Source organism: Pan paniscus, chromosome 12, assembly GCF_029289425.2.
Source record: "Pan paniscus chromosome 12, NHGRI_mPanPan1-v2.0_pri, whole genome shotgun sequence".
Lineage (NCBI taxonomy): Eukaryota > Metazoa > Chordata > Mammalia > Primates > Hominidae > Pan > Pan paniscus.
In genome coordinates this window covers 31,955,265-31,973,709 of record NC_073261.2, presented here as the reverse complement: position 1 = coordinate 31,973,709, position 18,445 = coordinate 31,955,265, and the positions used below count along the sequence as shown (strand labels likewise).

Sequence of the window (18,445 nt, the reverse complement as noted above, 5' to 3'; positions counted from 1 at the left end):
CCATTATAAAGTAAATTCCACGGGCTGAGCGCGGTGGCTCACGCCTGTAATCCCAGCACTTCGGGAGGCCGAGGTGGGCGGATCACCTGAGGTCAGGAGTTCGAGACCAGCCTGGCCAACATGGTGAAACCCCGTCTCTACTAAAAACACAAAAATTGGCCGGGCGTGGTGGCAGGCACCTGTAATCCCAGCTACTCGGGAGGCTGAGGCAGGAGAATCGCTTTAACCCAGGAGGCGGAGGTTGCAGTGAGCCAAGATCGCGCCACTGCACTCCAGTCTGGGGGACAAGAGCTAGACTTCGTCCCAAAAAAAAAGAAAGTAAATTCCACGAAAGACGGGCCTTGCTCACCCTGCTCGACGCTGGGTTCCCAAGCCCAGTCCTGCACCTAGTCCTCGAAGGAGGGGGTTTTCATACTATTTCAGGGGGTCCACCGACCCCAAGAAGCCCAATCAGACGGGGTCCTCAACCCAAAACTCTGACGCCGCCCGCGGAGGCCCGAGGTGGTCTGCGCAGGCGCGCTGCTGGCCCGGCCCGCCGGCGACGTCACGCGGCCGTTACGACGCTCAGGCGTCTCGACGCGCGCGATTTAAAACCAGCTCAGGAGACGCCAAGGCAAGATGGGACCTCCCGGCCCAGGTGAGCCGGGCGGTCGGGAGGCGCGGCGGGAAGGGCCCCTAGCGAAGCAGTACTTCGGGCGGGCAGGGCTGGCGGGCTGGCCTGGGCGGGGAGAGAGGATATGCTCAGCTCGGGTCTTGGACCTGCGGCCGACAGCAGAGGCCGGTGCGGGGGGAGGGGAGGGCCGGCGCGGGGCGGGCGGACCTTGTGCGCTCAGCCAATCAGAAAGCGGCTTCGGCCGGTGTCGGAGCGCGCGCGGGCCCTGCCTCACACTCCTCAGTTCCCGGGCGGGCGGTGGGGCGGCCTCCTCCTTGGGCTCCTAAAGCGTGCTCGGTGTCTCTCCATTAAAATGGTGGTTTTCCTGGAATAGACGTTATTTTCAGGGCTTTGGAAGCGATGTGGTTACCGTTGTATGCTTAGCATGCATGCATTTATTTTTGCATCTATTCAAAAGTACTGAGCTCTCCCGTTGGGCGAACAAAATTGATAATATCTCTATACTGTTGGAGTTGGGGAGACAGACAGTAAACAAAAGAAATAATTACACATGAGGCTGAGTGCTGTGATTGAGTATAGCAGAGTGGGGATGGCTCCGCCAGGGGTTCAGGGAAGATCTTTAGGCAGATACTAGGGAACGTGTTTCAGGCAGAAGGAGCAAGTACAAAAATGAGGCAGGGAAGAGCCTGGCCTGGCCTAGGACCTGACCAGAACATTGTGACCAAGCTTAGTGAGGCCCGACACGTAGGCAGGGTCTGGAGGCCTTGGGTAAGAGATTTGGAAATTGAGTTACATTTTGGACATGGTATGTGTGACTTACGGGAGAGACTCAGGTGAAGGGATCTATAATCACTTAGGTGAGAATTTGGCTCTCAGGGGAGTTATATGGACCACTCAGGGAAGTGACCCATGGATTGAGAAATAAATTTGGATACCATTATCATATAGACCATTAGACCATAAAACCATGGGAACAGGTGAGAACACTAGGAAGGCCCTGCACATCTAGGACCAACATTTAGAAGCTGGATAGAGAAGGATGAGCTGGAAGAACTCTAAAGACAGTGGTATAGGAAGAAGCCAAGAGTGTTTCAACAAGGAAGGGACTGTCAGCTGTTTCAAATGCTGCTGGATTCCAAGAGAAAGGCCAGAAAATAACCATAGGGTTTAGGCAACATGGAAGTTATAGATGATCACGAAAAGATAGTTCTCATGAAGTTGGAATAGGAACCAGACCAGAGTGGGTTGAAAAATGAGTGGGAAATGAGGAAGTAGACATAGGAAGTGTCTTTGAGCTCAGTAACCATCGGTTGATTGAATGGATGCATAATATCAAAGGCAAGGAGAGAAACCACGGAAAGAAGATTTGGAGAATTAAAGCATGCCTCTAATTCCAAGTTTAGTTTCTCTCTTAGACAAGGTTCTCCTTCAGTGCTTAGTATCCTCTCCAAAGGTCCAGGTTCCTTCCTTAGCCTGTAGCCTACTGTGCTCACATCCAAATACTGTCCTCATAAGTCCTCTTGATTCAGTTTCTAAAAATGTCTCTTGCCTCCTCCCTTCCTATTTTTACTTTGTTTTTTTTTTTGTTTGTTTTGTTTTTTTTTTTTTTTGAGACGGAGTCTCGCTCTATCGCCCAGGCTGGAGTGCAGTGGTGCAATCTCGGCCCACTGCAAGCTCCGCCTCCTGGGTTCACGCTATTCTCCTGCCTCAGCCTCCCGAGTAGCTGGGACTACAGGCTCCTGCCACCACGCCCAGCTAATTTTTTGTATTTTAGTAGGAACGGGGTTTCACCGTGTTAGTCAGGGTGGTCTCGATCTCCTGACCTCGTGATCTGCCCGCCTCAGCCTCCCAAAGTGCTGGGATTACAGGCATGAGCCACCGTGCCCGGCCTATTATTTTTTAGAGACAGGGTCTTGCTGTGTTGCCCAGGCTGGAGTGCGTGGCTATTGACAGGTGCTGTCCTAGCTCCTGGCAGCCTTGCTGAGCGCAAGCAGGCTCAGCTTCCTGAGTAGCTGGAACCACAGATGCCTGGCAAAGTACCCCACTTCTCAATACCACCTATATCTTTCTAATTCACTCTCTGGTTCCCTGACTCCAACAACCCTTTTTTTTTTTTTTTTTTTTTTCAGAGACAGAGTCTTGCTCTGTCCCCCAGGCTGGAGTGCAGTGGCTTGATCTTGGCTCACTGCAACCTCTGCCTCCCAGGCTCAAGCAATTCTCCTGCCTCAGCCTACCGAGTAGCTGGGATTACAGACATGCGCCACTACACCTTGCTAATTTTTGTATTTTTAGTAGAGACGGGGTTTTGCCTTGTTGGCCAGGCTGGTCTCGAACTCCTGACCTCAAGTGATCCTCCCACCTTGGCCTCCAAAGTGCTAGGATTACAGGCATGAGCCACTGCGCCCAGCCTTGTTTTTACTTCCTATTTTACTGAAAAAAAAAAAAAAAAGCAAACAAAAAGGAACATCCCCAAGTCTGCCATTGCACCTGCTCCCTGCCTGCATCTGTGCCAGTGCCTCTGTCTTTTCTCCTGTTGCTGAGGATGGGCTTTCTGTGCTCTCTACAAAGGCAACCCCTTTGCCTGCTTGAGTACATTGTTCAGCAAATTTTACCTTTTATTTTGGATGGTCACTGTGATAGGCTGAATAACACTTGCCCTAAAGGTGTCCAGAACCTGTGAATATGTTATCTTACGTGGTGAAAGAGACTTTGCACATGTGATTAAGTTAAGGCTGTTGAGAAGACTATCATGGATCGTCTGGGTGGGCCCAGTTTAATCACAGTGGTCCTCGTAAGAGGAAGGTCATCGGGGTAGAGTGAGAGCAGATGTGATGACAGAACAAGAGGTTAGAGTGATGGGGGGACAGTGAGCCAAGGAATGTAGGCAGCTCTGAAGCTGCAAAAGGCAAGGAACAGATCCTCCCCTCAAAGCCTCCAGAATGAACGTAACCCTCCACAACTGCAAGAGAACACATAAACGTGTGGGGGTTTTTTTGTTTTTGTTTTTGTTTTTTGAGACGGAGTCTCACTTTGTCACCCAGGCTGGAGTGCAGTGGCACGATCTCGACTCACAGCAAGCTCCACCTCTTGGGTTCATGCCATTCTTCTGTCTCAGCCTCCCGAGTAGCTGGGACTACAGGCACCCGCCACTGCGCCCGGCTCATTTTTTGTATTTTTAGTAGAGATGGGGTTTCACCGTGTTGGCCAGGATGGTCTGGATCTCCTGACCTCATGATCTGCTCGCCTCGGCCTCCCAAAGTGCTGGGATTACAGGCGTGAACCACCGCGCCCAGCCACATGTGTGTTTAAACCGCTAGGTTTGTGGTCATTTGTGACAGCAGCCATAGAAAACTAATACAGTCTCTTTGCTTCATTCTTTCTACCATGCTGAGGTTTTTGTTTGTTTGTTTGTTTTGTTTTTTTGTCTTAAAAATTCCTCACTTCCCTTTCAACTCTCACCCTCTCATTTCTCTCCACCCTTTTACAGTAGAAGTCTTTGGGCAGGGCGTGGTGGCTCACGCCTGTAATTCCAGCACTCTGGGAAACCAAGACAGGCAGATCACGAGGTCAGGAGTTCGAGACCAGCCTGGCTAACACTGTGAAACCCCGTCTCTACTAAAAATACAAAAAAGTAGCTGGGCGTGGTGGCGGGTGCCTGTAGTCCCAGCTACTCAGGAGGCTGAGGCAGGAGAATCGCTTGAACCTGGGAGGCGGAGTTGCAATGAGCTGAGATCCCGTCACTGCACTCCAGCCTGGGCAACAAAGCAAGACTCTGTCTCAAAAAAAAAAAAAAAAAAAAAAGAGAAGTCCTTGAACACCTTGTCATCGTTTGCTGTCTCCAGTTTCTCTTCTCCCATCTTCACTTGAACCACTCCAGTTCAGCTTTCTCCCTTACTACTCTAGGAAAACTGTTTTTGTCAAGATCACTAGTAACCCTAGGTTCTAAATCCAATGATCAGTTCTCAGTCCTCATCTACATAGTTTATCACATCCTCCTCCCCTAAAAATACTTTCTTCACCTGGCTTTTAGAATGCCACATTCTCCTGATTTTCTCCCACCTCACTAGTTGCACATTTCCCAGCTCTTTTGCTGGTTTCTCCTTCTTTATTTTTACTTACTTATTTATTTTTTGTGACAGAGTCTCACTCTGTTGCCCCGGCTAGAGTGTAGTGGCGCCATCTCGGCTCACTACAGCCTCCGCCTCCCGGGTTCAAGCGATTTTCCTGCCTCACCCTCCCAAGTAGCTGAGATTACAGGCGCCCACCACCACGCTCAGCTAATTTTTGTATTTTTAGTAGAGACAGGGTTTCACCATGTTGGCCGGGCTGATCTCGAACTCCTGACCTCATGTGATCCGCCTGCCTCAGCCTCCCAAAGTGCTTTCCTGCTCTTTAAACCTTTAAAGTGTTCCTCTACTCAAGTTATTTGGTGATCTCATCCAGTATTATGGCTCTGAATACCCTCTACATGCTGATGACTTCCCAGTGTGTGTATCTCATCTGGAACTTTCCCTAAATTCTGGGATTAGATACCCACCTATCTAACCCAGTTGGATGACTAATACTAATAAGCGTCTTTTTTTTTTTTTTTTTTTTGAGACGGAGTTTCACTCTTGTTGCCTGGGTTGGAGTGCAATGGCACAATCTTGGCTCAGTGCAACCTCTGTCTCCCGGGTTCAAGCGATTATCTTGCCTCAGCCTCCTGAGTAGCTGGGATTACAGGCGCCCGCCCCCACGTCCAGCTAACTTTTGTATTTTTAGTGGAGACGGGGTTTCACCATATTGGCCAGCTGGTCTCTTAACTCCTGACCTCAGGTGATCCACCCACCTCGGCCTCCCAAAGTGTTGGGATTACAGGCATGAGCCACCTGCCTGGTAGCCCAGGCTGTTTCTTAACTCCTGGCCTGAAGGGATCCTCCCACCTCAGCCACCCAAAGGGTAGGATTACAGGGATGAGCTACCATGTCCGGCCTTTTTTTTTTTTTTTTTTTTTTGGTTGTTATCTTTTAAGTTAAGAGACTAAGCTAGTTTTCTTGAAAACTGCCCTGCATTCTAGAGTGTTTCCTTGTGATATCATTTAACTTGTTCCTTGACCCCTTGTATTTCTTATAAACCGGAAGTTAAAGATCTAAAGTTCTTTGGTTAAATTTAGATTAAACATGTTTGGTGGAAATATTTCCTGGGTGATGCTATGAATTTCACATTGTGTCACATGAAGAGATGAGTAACTTTCAGATTGATTTTTAGTGAGGCTACATTTGACTGGTTAATGTGGTGACTGGTAGAGTTTTTATTGTAAAAGACATTTTTCCTTTTGTAGTTAGCAAATAATCTGGATGATTCTTTGGAACATTCTATTTGTTTTACATATTTATGTTGTTTTTCCTCTGTCTGTTTGCCAAGATATGGAGGAGCTGGAATTAGAGCCCAGCCTGTCTAACTCTATAGCCCATACCTCACCCTTGTCTCAGCATCTGTCTCTTCCTTGTCTTACCTGGCATGATGGGTTATATATGTCTGTTGTCCAGTTTGTGAGCTTATCAGAGGCAGCAATATTATATCATCCATTTTTATATCCATGCAGTACTTAAATTCACATAGCTGCAGAGTGGATATTTGTCCCAGGTTAACAAAGAAGCATCAGAAACCTATGGCCTCCCCCCTGCACCTCCAAGAAACCCAAACTCTAGAGGTTCTAGCCATTAAGTATTAGAGTTGGAGAAGATCTCAGTGTTCAGTGTGTGGTGAACCTCCACCCCTGTGACAGGCTCAAGACTTCTTTGGATATAGGAAATGTTCTCTTGAAGGTTTCTTCAGCAAGAATTTTGTTCCAGCACTGCCAGCCACGATGAATAACTCTTCTTCAGAGACGCGAGGACACCCCCACAGTGCCTCCTCTCCTTCAGAGCGTGTGTTCCCGATGCCCCTGCCCAGGAAGGCGCCTCTCAATATTCCTGGCACCCCAGTCCTCGAAGACTTTCCTCAGAATGACGATGAGAAGGAGCGGCTGCAGCGGAGGCGCTCGAGGGTCTTTGATCTGCAGTTCAGCACTGACTCACCTCGCTTATTGGCCTCCCCCTCCAGCAGGTGAGGGGCTCCTGGGCTGTTTCTCCTTGAGGCAGCCGCCTTGATATGGGCTGCGTAGGTCCAGGCATCTCCACAAAACTTCATGGGTCTAGGTTTTGAAAATTTAAACTATCATGGATTCTTGCCAGAGTTGTTTGTTTTTGTTTTCCATTTAGGAGTATTGACATTTCAGCTACTATCCCCAAGTTTACAAACACGCAGATTACGGAACATTACTCCACCTGTATCAAACTGTCCACTGAAAATGTGAGTATTTGCTGGTTTATTATTGAAGACGTAATCCCTTGATCGCAGGGGAAATCCAGCTATCTTGTTTCTGTAGATAATGCACAATCAATGATGATAATTCTCTGGTGAGTCATCTTAGTGCTGGTGGTTTCCACCAGTAATGCTGGTGGTTTTACTGTTTCCTCTGGACCCGTGGTGCACCTCCTGAGAGGCTGCCAGCTATCTGCTGTGTATCTAGAAAGGCAGCATGGCGCGTGAGTTAATAGTAGAGTTCTGGAGCTAGCCTGAGTTGGAGGCTACATGCTTCTAAGCTGTGTGTGAGCCACCCAACCATTTTGCTTCCGTGTCCTCTGGAGAATGGGGGCAGTGCCTGCCTCATGAAGTTGTTTGGAGGGTGAGTCCCTTTGTGTGCAGTGCTTAGAGCAGGGCCTGCACACACTGAGCATTCAGGAATTTTGTGCCGTCATTCCCTAGCCTTGAGCATGAGGACATGCCTGTGAGGATTTGGCTCTTGACAAGTGTTTTTGGGAAGAGAGATCAGTGACAATATGTGGGTATTCCTATGTAAAGACTTAGCTTCCTCTGTTAAAAGCAGCATTATTTACATGAGCCTAGGCTATAAATAACAATCCTTTCTGCAATTTTCTGTTTTCAGAAAATCACTACCAAGAATGCTTTTGGTTTGCACTTGATTGATTTTATGTCAGAGATTCTTAAACAGAAAGACACCGAACCAACCAACTTTAAAGTAAGAAGGATGTCCACTTTCTCTTGCATCTGAATTAAATGATGATGATTTCTACTACTTGGCATAACACAGTTGAATTCTGCAAATACATGAGAGACTTCTCATTTAGATGTTATGTTAGTTAATTTACTTTCTTTTCCTAAACTGATGAAATACAGAGAGAATATATATTCTGTTTATTCCCTATCAGTCATAGAGGGATCTTTGTCATTGCTTCCTTGGGGCAAGTAAATATTTTGTGAAGCTTGCTGTGTTTTACCTGTTCAGAAGTTGTTTTTTGTGCATCTTTGTGAGTGCAGCTCTGATTGTTTGACTAGGTGGCTGCGGGTACTCTGGATGCCAGCACCAAGATCTATGCTGTGCGCGTGGATGCTGTCCATGCCGATGTATACAGAGTCCTTGGGGGGCTGGGCAAAGATGCACCGTCTTTGGAAGAAGTAGAAGGCCATGTTGCTGGTAGGTGGGTAGGGATCTGGATTTAAGTGGCTCTTTTTAGGGCATACCAGGTAGTTACTTGAGTAATATACTAGAAGAAGGTCACAAGAAATAAGTGATCTCATTTTATTGAAGACCCCTGTCTTCATTTTTAGAACCATATATGGTCTTACGTGAGAAGATACTCAAACACTAAAATTATATTTCCTTGAAAAAGAGAAGGGCCTTATAAAAGTGTTTATATTTTATTTAGGCCAGGTTGTGTAAACATCACCAACTAAGGAACTTCTGATCTGGGAGTCTTTGGAAATGGACTTGCGTGAGAAGCCAAATCTAATAGTTTGGTTTCTCCATAAGTTGCAGATTAAATATGCCTGATGTTTTGAGAGAACTGCATGTTTTTTGTTTGGTTGGGGTTGGAGTTTTGTTTTTTTTTTTTTTTTTGAAACGAGGCTCACTTTGTCACCCAGGCTGGTGTGCAGTGGTGTGATCTGGGCTCACAGCAGCCTCTGGCTCCCAAGTTCAAGTGATCCTCCTGCCTCACCACCCCAAGTAGCTGGGACTACAGGTGTGCATCTCCATGTCTGGCTAATTTTTGTACTGTTTTGTAGAGACGGGGTTTTGTCATGTTGGCCAGGCTGGTCTTGAACTCCTGAGCTCAAGTGATCCGTCTGCCTCAGCCTCCCAAAGCGCTAGGATTACAGGCATGAGCCACCACACCTGGCCTCACATGTTTAAATTACGACAGGTTTTGAAGAACTTGAGTTAGTAAGTTCATCACATGCTTCAAAGCAGCCCTTGCAGTACGCAATTGTATTTCTCCTTTTAGATGGAAGTGCTACTGAAATGGGAACAACCAAAAAGGCTGCAAAGCCAAAGAAGAAGCACTTACACAGAACTATTGAGCAGAACATAAACAACCTCAATGTCTCCGAAGCAGATCGGAAGTGTGAGGTGAGGAACTGTATGCGCAGTGTGGTTTCTGACTAATTCAGAACCTTAGGGGCTGAGACTTGGCAGGGCTAAGGCTGCCTTGCTGGTATGTGCCTGTTTAAGCCTCAAGGGAGTAAAATGTTCAACTGATATCTCTGCATTATCATCTTTTAGCTTGACAGTAAAGACTAAAAGTAAGTCCCTCAGTGTTTCAGAATGATTCAAAAGGAAGAGACTGCAAATTGCTGAGAAATCTAATTGATAAAAAAATTAATTTTATTTCCTAGTAAATGTAGCAGTGGTTATGTTAGCTAACATTTAATGTACACATAGTGAGCACCATGTGCTTCCTTAAACCTGTAACCTGTATTAACTCATTTAATCCTCACAACATTCTTGTATCATTTTAGGAAGAGGTAACTGAGGCACAATGACTTGCCTGAAACGACAAATCTAGTAAGTGAGCTAGAAGTTGAAGCTAAGTGGTCTAACTCCAGAATCCTAGCTTTAAATCATCTATCTAGCAAATCCTAAGGAATCGGCTTAAACAAATGGTACTGGAGGCCTCATCTATAATTAGCACAGTTAATTTAAAGCAAACAGGTGTTACTACAATTTTATTTTTTAATTCTGCCATTAAAAACATTGTTTCAGTGAACATTCTAATACATATTATCTTTGCACTCGTATGGGAGAATATCTGTAAGAAAATTCTGAGACATGGATTTTAAGTTGCCCTCAAAAAAAGGTACTAATTTACTCTCCCACTAGCAGTAGACTAGATTACTTCTCTCTCTTACCTCCACAACATTCATAAATGGTAATTAAGGTCACAAAACTAGAATTGGTCACCAAGGAAATGAATGTATATGGGAAAAAGAGTGGGAGTTCCTTTTCCCCAATCTTAGGAGTTCAGAGAGCTGAAAAAACATCCAGTAGGTAGGAGGAAAACCAGAAGAGCGTGGTATCCAAATGAGAAAATATTTCAGGGAGTGGGGAATGATCAACCATGCCAAATGTGGCAACCTGAGGCCACTAATGAGCTTGGAGTGGGGGCCCCTCTGGAACTCAAGCTCAGACCTCCAGGGAAGGGCTTGGCTGGTGCTAGTGTCCCTGAGTTTGAGGGAGGGGATTGTGTGCCCAGGACCCAGACCCTGGAACGGGGGCATGCTGGCTGGTGCTGGTGTCTCAATAAGGCTGGTTCTGTGAGTGTGAAAATCTGCCAGTGGGGTTCAGCTGCTGCTACAGGTGGGCTCTGCTGCAGCCGGGGTGGAACACTGCTGGGTGACGCTCTCCTAACATGCAACCTGCAGAAAGGAGCAGTGCCTTCTCTCCCTTGGAGCCTGTAGTCTCCCTCTAGTGCCCCTACTTGGTAGACCCTAACAGGGAGCTGCCGGCAAAGCTGAATGTCCCAGATCCCGCATCACAGCCAAGGACAGAGGGTAGGCTTAGAGCTGAGAGGCAGTAGCTTAGTAACTGGGACATGGTGAAGTGTCATGAGGATTACTGACAAAAGACTCTGGGGTGGGGAGAGAGATATATATAGAGAGAGTAAATGAAAACAAATATGCAAAATGCTACCCATTGGGGAATCTGAGTAGAAGCTTTACAGAGATTTGTATTACTGTTTCAACATTCTTGTGGATCTGAAATTTTTTTTATGATAAATGGGAGGAAAGGACTGAAAACACTTGAATATAGGTAGTTGTTTTGAAGAGTTTTGCTATAATTTGGAGCAGAGTACTGGGATAGCAAATGGAGGGAAAAGTAAGGCCAAGAGTTTTGATTTTGTTTTTGAATGGGAGAAATGACAGCATATTTTGTTGATGACAGCAGTCTAGTTTGGAGAAGGGATTATTGATGATGCAGCAGAAAGGAGAATTGCCAGGCTGATGTCCTTGCACAGGTGAGAGGAAGGGAATGGACAGCACAGGTTGGGCTCGGCTGACGGGTGTTGTTTGGGTGCACTCATGGGGGAGCCTTCTGGATCCTGTCTTAAAACAGGAAGCCAGGTCATCAGCTTACAGTGAGGATAGGGAAGGAAGGCACTGGGGGCGTGAGGAGGGGAAAGGGTAGGAAAGAGTCCTCTAGGAGGTGGGCGAGTACATGAACTAGGGAGATATGGTGTGACTGTTAGACAACTTAGGGTCTACTTGAGGGTGGTGGCAGATGGATATAAAGTGAGGTCAGTCAGCATGATTTTGTGTCTTTGTCCAGCCGTGAATAGCTGTGTGGGTACAATCATGGAGTAGGCAGAAAGTTGGGTTTAATATGGGATCCTGTTGAGCTGAGTGAATGGACACAGCTGGAAAGGGACACTGGAGGAGGTGAGTGCATGTGTAAAGGTGTGGTTGCATTCACTGCTTAGGGAATTTTACCTCGGAAGACAGGGGAATGAGGGCAGTGGAAAGTAATATAATCAGTAGATTGTAGGCCTGGTGGGGTCGAAGACTTTGTGGTGTTGGGGACAAGAAGGGGTGAGCTGGAAATGTAGGAGGTGGTTGCCAGAGAGGGGCCCTAGAATTGAGGATATAGAGAGGTTGCAGTCATGGTTAATGACTCAACTCAGAGCAGTCAAGGGAGCAAATGGCGGAGGCGGGGTAGGGGTCTTACTAGGCTGTCTTGGTGTCTTACTTGGCTGTCTTGGAGTCCTGGGTTTCTTAGGATGGAGACCATTGAAGGAGAGGATATCAACCAAGAGACAGTGTACTGGATGGATCAACATATGGATATTGAAATCAATAAGAGCTACACCAGGAATAAATTTGGAGACTAGTAATGAGCCATAAACTAATACTAAGATCTTCTGAGAAGAAGGACAGGTTGTGACCTGGGGATTGGAAGATGACTGCAACACAGATGGGCAGACAGTGGCAAAAGCTGATGTTGTACTCAGAGCTGGGGCATTAGAAATTGGGAGGGGGGATAGTTGGATGCTGCAATCACCTGGCCCACCTGTAGGCCACTGGTTTGACGGCTGTGAAGAGAAAGCAGCCACTGCAGAGGCCCGCAGGGGAAGCATATCCTCAGGCTGGCACCATGTCTCAATTGGAGCAGTGCCCCTCAGCCTGTTTTTTTTTTAATCACTTTTGCCCCTTCAGACCCATTTAGACATTTTGTGCCTACTCCTTCCCCTTAAAATGAAATACTAAGGAATAAGATTTTGTCAGATAGGGTAGAGATTTGGATAGGCAAACATTATTGTAATATCTAAGATTTTTTTCCACCTTGCCTCTAGGAAACGGTTTTCACCCCTTGAGAGTGAAATGAGAACACCATTGAGAATACATAAATTAGAACAAGTAGGTGGAGATAATCCTCAGGAACTAAGTGGGCGATAGAGAGAATTTTGCTGATGACTGAGTCTAGAGGGCCCTGAGGAAATACCAGTTTTTGAGGAGGAGTGGGAGATGGGGGCTGTGGTGGGGTTGGGAGTTGGCATCAGAGTTCTATAGATCTTAGAGTCCAAGAAATGTAGAATTGTGGGTGTCTTGGGTCTTTTTGTGTAATTAATAAATAAGCCAGATAAAGGGCAACAGTGAGATGAATGCCAGTGTTCTTATAGCAGATGGTAGTGGTAAGACTGAGTGTGCAAGGGGCTAGGGAGGTGGGGCCTTGCCATGCCCACTCTGAGTGGTGAGGTGAGCAGGGCATTGCTGTGCACGGGCAGGGAGGGGCCAGAGGAAGGAGAGTCACTGAGAATGAGGCCTAAGAGGGAGGGGAGAGGCGAGAGCAGCTGGCTCTTGTGGGGAGAGGGAGTTGTATTTTTTCCTTATGTGTGTGTCAGCATTAACCGTGGGTGATGTGTGTAGCATATCACCATGTTTAAAGACCTTGACATAGGCCGGGTGCGGTGCTTAGCTGTTGACCTGGGAAGAGGTGTGAATCTCACTGTCATATACTATAAAAAATGGGGAACGCTGGCCCCACCCACATCTCGGTTTTATATTAGTGAATCCATTTATGCCAAGGTCTCTCTCTCTTTTTTTTTTTTTTTGAGATGGAGTCTTGCTCCGTCGCCCAGGCTGGAGTGCAGTGGCGCTATCTCAGCTCACTGCAAGCTCCACCTCCCGGGTTCACGCCATTCTCCTGCCTCAGCCTCCAGAGTAGCTGGGACTACAGGCACCCGCCACCATGCCCGGCTAATTTTTTGTATTTTTAGGAGAGACGGGGTTTCACCGTGTTAGCCAGGATGGTCTTGATCTTCTGACCTTGTGATCCGCCGCCTGCCTCGGCCTCCCAAAATGCTGGGATTACAGGTGTGAGTCACCGCACCCGGCCTATGTCAAGGTCTTTAAACATGGTGATATGCTACACACATCTGAAGCGGTATTATTTATTAGTCATAGGGATCCAGAAAGCCCTTTTTACGTTCCCTTCCCTCCCCCAATTCTCCTTGTTTTTTCCCCTTCCCAGATAATCTGGAATTTATCTTACTGTCATTATTTTTTTTATTTTTTATTTTTTTGAGACAGGGTCTCGCTCTGTGGCCCAGGCTGGAGTACAGTGGCACGATGTTGGCTCACCGCAACCTCTGTCTCCCCAGTTCAAACGATTCTCGTGCCTCAGCCTCCCATGTAGCTGGGACGCACCACCACGCCCAGCTAAATTTTTTTGTATTTTTAGTAGAGATGGGGTTTCACCATGGTGACCAGGCTAGTCTCGAACTCCTGATCTCAAGTGATCTGCCCACTGGGGCTCCCAAAGTGCTGGGATTACAGACGTGAGCCACTGCTCCTGGCCCTTACTGTCATTCTTGCTTTTGATTCTATAGTGAAATGTTCAAATCAATCAGGGATTATTAAGTACAGGATGTTTGGAAATTCTGTTTTGTAGTCATCTTCTTTCTTACCAGGTAATCTCAATTCTGGGAGCCTGAGGAAAACGGACTATTTCCCAGGCCTGCATTAGCTTTTCCCATGATTATAAAGAGAAAAGGAGAGAGCAGCAAGTAGGGCTGATTTCGCTAAGCCTGATATTGACAGGCTGTGGTATGTTTATGCTAAGTGAAATGAATACTGTCATGAAGAAATGCCAAATACTCCAATCCTGGAAAGCTTTTTTTGCTCTGTAAGTTGCTGTAAACTTGTAATCATCAAGAGTATGGAAGATAAAAAAGAGGGATGGATTGTCACAAACAGAATTTAAAGCTTCAACTGTTTATTAAACTCTCATTTTCTTTTCTTTTTTTTTTTTTAAGATGGAGTCTCACTCTGTTGCCCAGGCTGGATTGCAATGGTTCAGTCTTGGCTCACTGCAACCTCCACCTCCTGGGTTCAAGCAATTCTCCTGCTTCAGCCACCCAAGTAGCTGGGATTACAGACGTGCACCACCATGCCTGGCTAATTTTTTTATTTTTAGTAGAGATGGGATTTTGCCATGTTGGCCATGCTGGTCTCAAACTCCTGACCTCAAGTGATCTGCCTGCCTCGGCCTCCCAGTACACTTGGGATTACAGGTGTAAACTCTCATTTTCTTGGAGATCAGAAAGCAAATGTGTGGGTGTGTCTAGACCAGTTGAGAGCACTTCTTTATATATGAGCCGATCTCTTTTGGACACAGCTCTTTGGTATGTGCAGAACATTTGCTGTCATAGAGGATTCAAACATGATTATGCTTCAGTTCTTTATATACAGGTAGATGAATGCAAGGAAGGTCAAGGCACATGCTATAGGAAACCAGAGTTGGTAGGGCTCAGAGTTTATGGAAGAAGCAAGACTTGAACTGGGCCATGAAGGAAGGCTAGGTGTCTTGTCAGGTAGGCATTGCCAGGGAGGTGATTCTAAGCAGAGGTGTAAAAGCAAAAGCCATAGCACAGGAAGGTTCTGATTAGGAAGCTGGAGAGTATACGAGTTTGGCTAGCGCCAAGGATTTGCTTTTAGAAATCACCTAAAGAGATCTTGAACTTTATCATTCAGTCTATTGTAAGGCCTTTTATTGTGGTCCTTCCTTACTGTGGACCCTTGTTTCAGAAGGTTTCATCTACTCAAACTACACAGTGAGCCATAATTCATTGTCCCATTGAATTGCTTGGGGATATAAATCCCTCTGTTGTCACACATGATATAATTCTAGACACAAGTGAGGAACATTATCATAGTGCTTTCAGCTTTAATGTGGGTCAGTGTACAATTTCCATGTTGGCTCTGAAGTGCTGAGTATAGTTCCATTAACTACCTACACAAGACTTTTAGGGGTGCAGGGCTCCAGGTGGGAAACCATTACTCTGGATAGCATTTGAGAAGGGAATAGGAGTAACCTATTTTTAGGTGTTTTTAGGATGGGAAAAAAAAATAGGTATTTTTAGGATGGGAATTGGGAGAGGCCAGAGATAAGGGTCATATTGCTGGCTCTGGGGATGGAAAGATGCACTGGGAGGAAACTGACTTGGACGTGTGGCTGCCTGAGGGCTAAAGGGATGGGAGAATGTGGAGATGACGAATGTGCTGCTCTGGGACAAAGAATGGTGAGATGGGTTTATGGTACGGCAGGAGCTGAACCTCAGTTCTGATGAGCTTGGACTCCGAGCTAAGGGGACCAGGGAAGAGCCAGGGAGGCACATCTGTGTTGTCTTATCCAAGCCCCTCTCTCTCCATAGTAGCCACGTTCTGAGGCATCAGGAAGACCTGTGAACCCCATACCCAACCGTATCTCCTGTCTCAAGGTCACCTGCAGAGTCCCAGGGGGCTTCTAGCCTCTTGCTGCACATGTGTGTGATTCACCCTGTCCCTGTTCTTATGCCCAGTGCCTGTTTTTGCCTTTGGGCTTGGTGTCATATGGCCATGCCACTCCTGCTCCTGACCCAGCCTTAGGGACCTTCTTAAAACCTCTCTCAGGTTTCACCCAGCCAGCTAGCCCTACTGACTCTGTCCTTTGCCTGGATATCTTGGGTATGTTCTTCCAAACTTTAGAAGATATTTCTGTTCAGAGGAACAATAGAGCCCTGTGACTAGCCCTATCATACAAGCTTTTTAAGCCAATGGCATTTGTTAGTGACTTATAGAAGGAGACCAGCAGCAAGGATACACGTCCAGATGTATTATAAAAAAGCCATTTGACACAATGTACACTTGCCACCACATACTGTCTTCTGGAGCAGTATATGTTTATCTCCTGACTATAATCAGCCTTTCTTTTGAACCGGGATTTTATCTGCTTAATTAGAAAGCCACTTTTGTTGGGTGCGGTGGTTCACAACTGTAGTCCCAGTACTTTGGGAGGCCAAGGTGGGTGGATCACTTAAGGTCAGGAGTTCAAGACCAGCCTGGCCAATATGATGAAACCCCGTCTCTACTAAAAATACAAAAATTAGCCAGATGTAGTGGTGCGTACCTGTAGTCCCAGCTACTCTGGAGGCTGAGGCCCAAGAATCGCTTGAGCCTGGGAGGCAGAGGTTGCAGTGAGCCAAGATCATGCCACTGCACTCCAGCCTGGGCGGCAGAGCAAGACTCCATCTCAAAAAAAAAAAAAAAAAAAAAACCACTTTTGACCATGAGTGGAGATATTTCAGTCCAGTGTATATACCTGCTAATGAGTGGGGCCAAATGCATGAGAATTTATCTTTCCCTTGGCCTACATGCCGTAAATCTTCAGTTTCTTCTCTCTCTGTGTTCAGATTGATCCCATGTTTCAGAAGACAGCAGCCTCATTTGATGAGTGCAGCACAGCAGGGGTGTTTCTGTCCACTCTCCACTGCCAGGACTACAGAAGTGAACTGCTGTTTCCCTCTGATGTCCAGACTCTCTCCACGGGAGAACCTCTCGAGTTGCCAGAGTTAGGTTGTGTAGAAATGACAGATTTAAAAGGTAAGTACAAGTGATGCCTTTCACCAGAGCATTTCAGTCATTGGGGAATTTTTTCACATAACCATGGGGTACAATAAGCCCATCATGCTCTTATGTTGCTTAAATTACCCAGAAGTTTGCTCTGGAATGCCAAATTGTGTATCCTTTTGGGAGTGCCTTGCAACCCACTAACTTTTGTCTTCTCTGCGGCGTGGAGTCTAAAACGGTAAACCATCGCCTCTTGGTCTTGATGTGCCCAGTACCTTAGGTGCCCACTGTTTGCAGTCAGCTCTCCAAGTCACATTTTGGAGACCGGGGTTCCTCTTGGAGTGTCAGTTTGTTCTTGGGAAGGGGACTTAGAGAGACCTTTGCCTAGCCAGAGAGGCTTTGTTTTTATTTGCTCCCCATCCAGGGGGCCCTGAGGAGAAGAGAGCATTGTGAATTGTTTTGAGACTCCTCTGCAGCAGTCTAAGAACTGATCTCTCCTATTATCAGTCCCCTATACTGGCTTGACAGAGATTTTAGCATCCCTCCCATTTACGCCTCCACGCCTGAGTTGGGGGTTCGCCTCGGGATGTTGTAATGAGGTGCCAGCAGGTAGGGAGGCCAGGTGCGTGCAGTGCAGTAGCTACACTTGGGGTCCCAGAAGAGCTGCCCCCTCCTGCACATTTCCAATGCAGTGTTCGTACTCTCGCTGATCTTCATCTCAAGTGCGGTCATTTTTATGTGTTGAATGAAATTAATACTTCCCCTCCAGGCTGGGCAGTTGTTACAGCTCCCATTCTTGTCATTTCTATTCTTGCCTCAATTTTGTTTAGTATAGTTTTTGTGCTAACGATCTATTTTCCAAGTTTGTGCTCTCATTTGGGGCTCTAATCCCCTGAAGTAAGTCTTCTCTAGTTTGGGACTAAAAATAAGTTAAAGTACCATTACATGATTGCCTATGTACTTGGTGTATTTTTAAGACGAAGCGTTTGATTTCCCAGCTATAGCATAGGTCACAGAATTCATTTCAGAATCGAATGTCTGTGCTTTAGGTTTCTCCTCTAGTATTTTACTAATTTGTGCGATGACAGTGCATAGCCTCACTCCAGCGTGGGTGTGGCCGACGCATCTGCTCGCCCCTAGAAGAGGCAGGGACACAGACTGGCAGCCAGCCAGCCACTGATGATACTTGAGCCTTTGCTGGAGGACAGTGAGGTAACTGTGCCTCTCATCTCTCGTCCCACTCAGTATCATTCTGAAGGGAATAAGGAATGCACTTGACCCACTTCTAATCTCTCTTTGTGATCTTGCTATCCTCTCCAGCGCCCTTGCAGCAGTGTGCAGAAGATCGCCAGATCTGCCCTTCCCTGGCCGGGTTCCAGTTTACTCAGTGGGACAGTGAAACACATAATGAGGTGTGGTCAACTTTTAGTGGCTCATGGTTTCAGTTAGTTGGCTCAAGAGTGGTCCTGCCCAATGGGAACCAAAACTGTGGCATCATCTTTATTTAGCCAGGAGTACAGAAAATATTTCCTTTGGCACTTCTGTAGGGACAAAAACCCTGAGGGAGGAGGGTAGGGTTGTGAACCCCAGCAGGACTATTCTAGAGGTAAGTGAGTTCCAGGATCAGCT

At 46.6% G+C, this 18,445-nt stretch overlaps 1 protein-coding gene across 2 annotated transcripts in view; it reads left to right on the top strand.

Annotated features, from left to right (window-relative positions):
- The first annotated feature begins 530 nt into the window (after positions 1 to 530).
- The window catches only part of NCAPH (non-SMC condensin I complex subunit H), a 40,678-nt gene continuing 22,763 nt past the window's right edge, over positions 531 to 18,445 (top strand). Inside the window, exons 1-8 of one of the 2 annotated variants that reach the window (XM_003805736.6) lie at positions 531 to 637; positions 6,448 to 6,700; positions 6,856 to 6,946; positions 7,584 to 7,676; positions 7,994 to 8,132; positions 8,941 to 9,065; positions 16,660 to 16,849; positions 18,137 to 18,228. In XM_003805736.6, coding sequence (XP_003805784.1) covers positions 619 to 637; positions 6,448 to 6,700; positions 6,856 to 6,946; positions 7,584 to 7,676; positions 7,994 to 8,132; positions 8,941 to 9,065; positions 16,660 to 16,849; positions 18,137 to 18,228 — 1,002 coding nt within the window. In that variant the 5' untranslated portion in view covers positions 531 to 618. The remainder of the gene's footprint in view (positions 638 to 6,447; positions 6,701 to 6,855; positions 6,947 to 7,583; positions 7,677 to 7,993; positions 8,133 to 8,940; positions 9,066 to 16,659; positions 16,850 to 18,136; positions 18,229 to 18,445) is intronic. The other variant, XM_008974370.4, reaches the window with a different exon arrangement.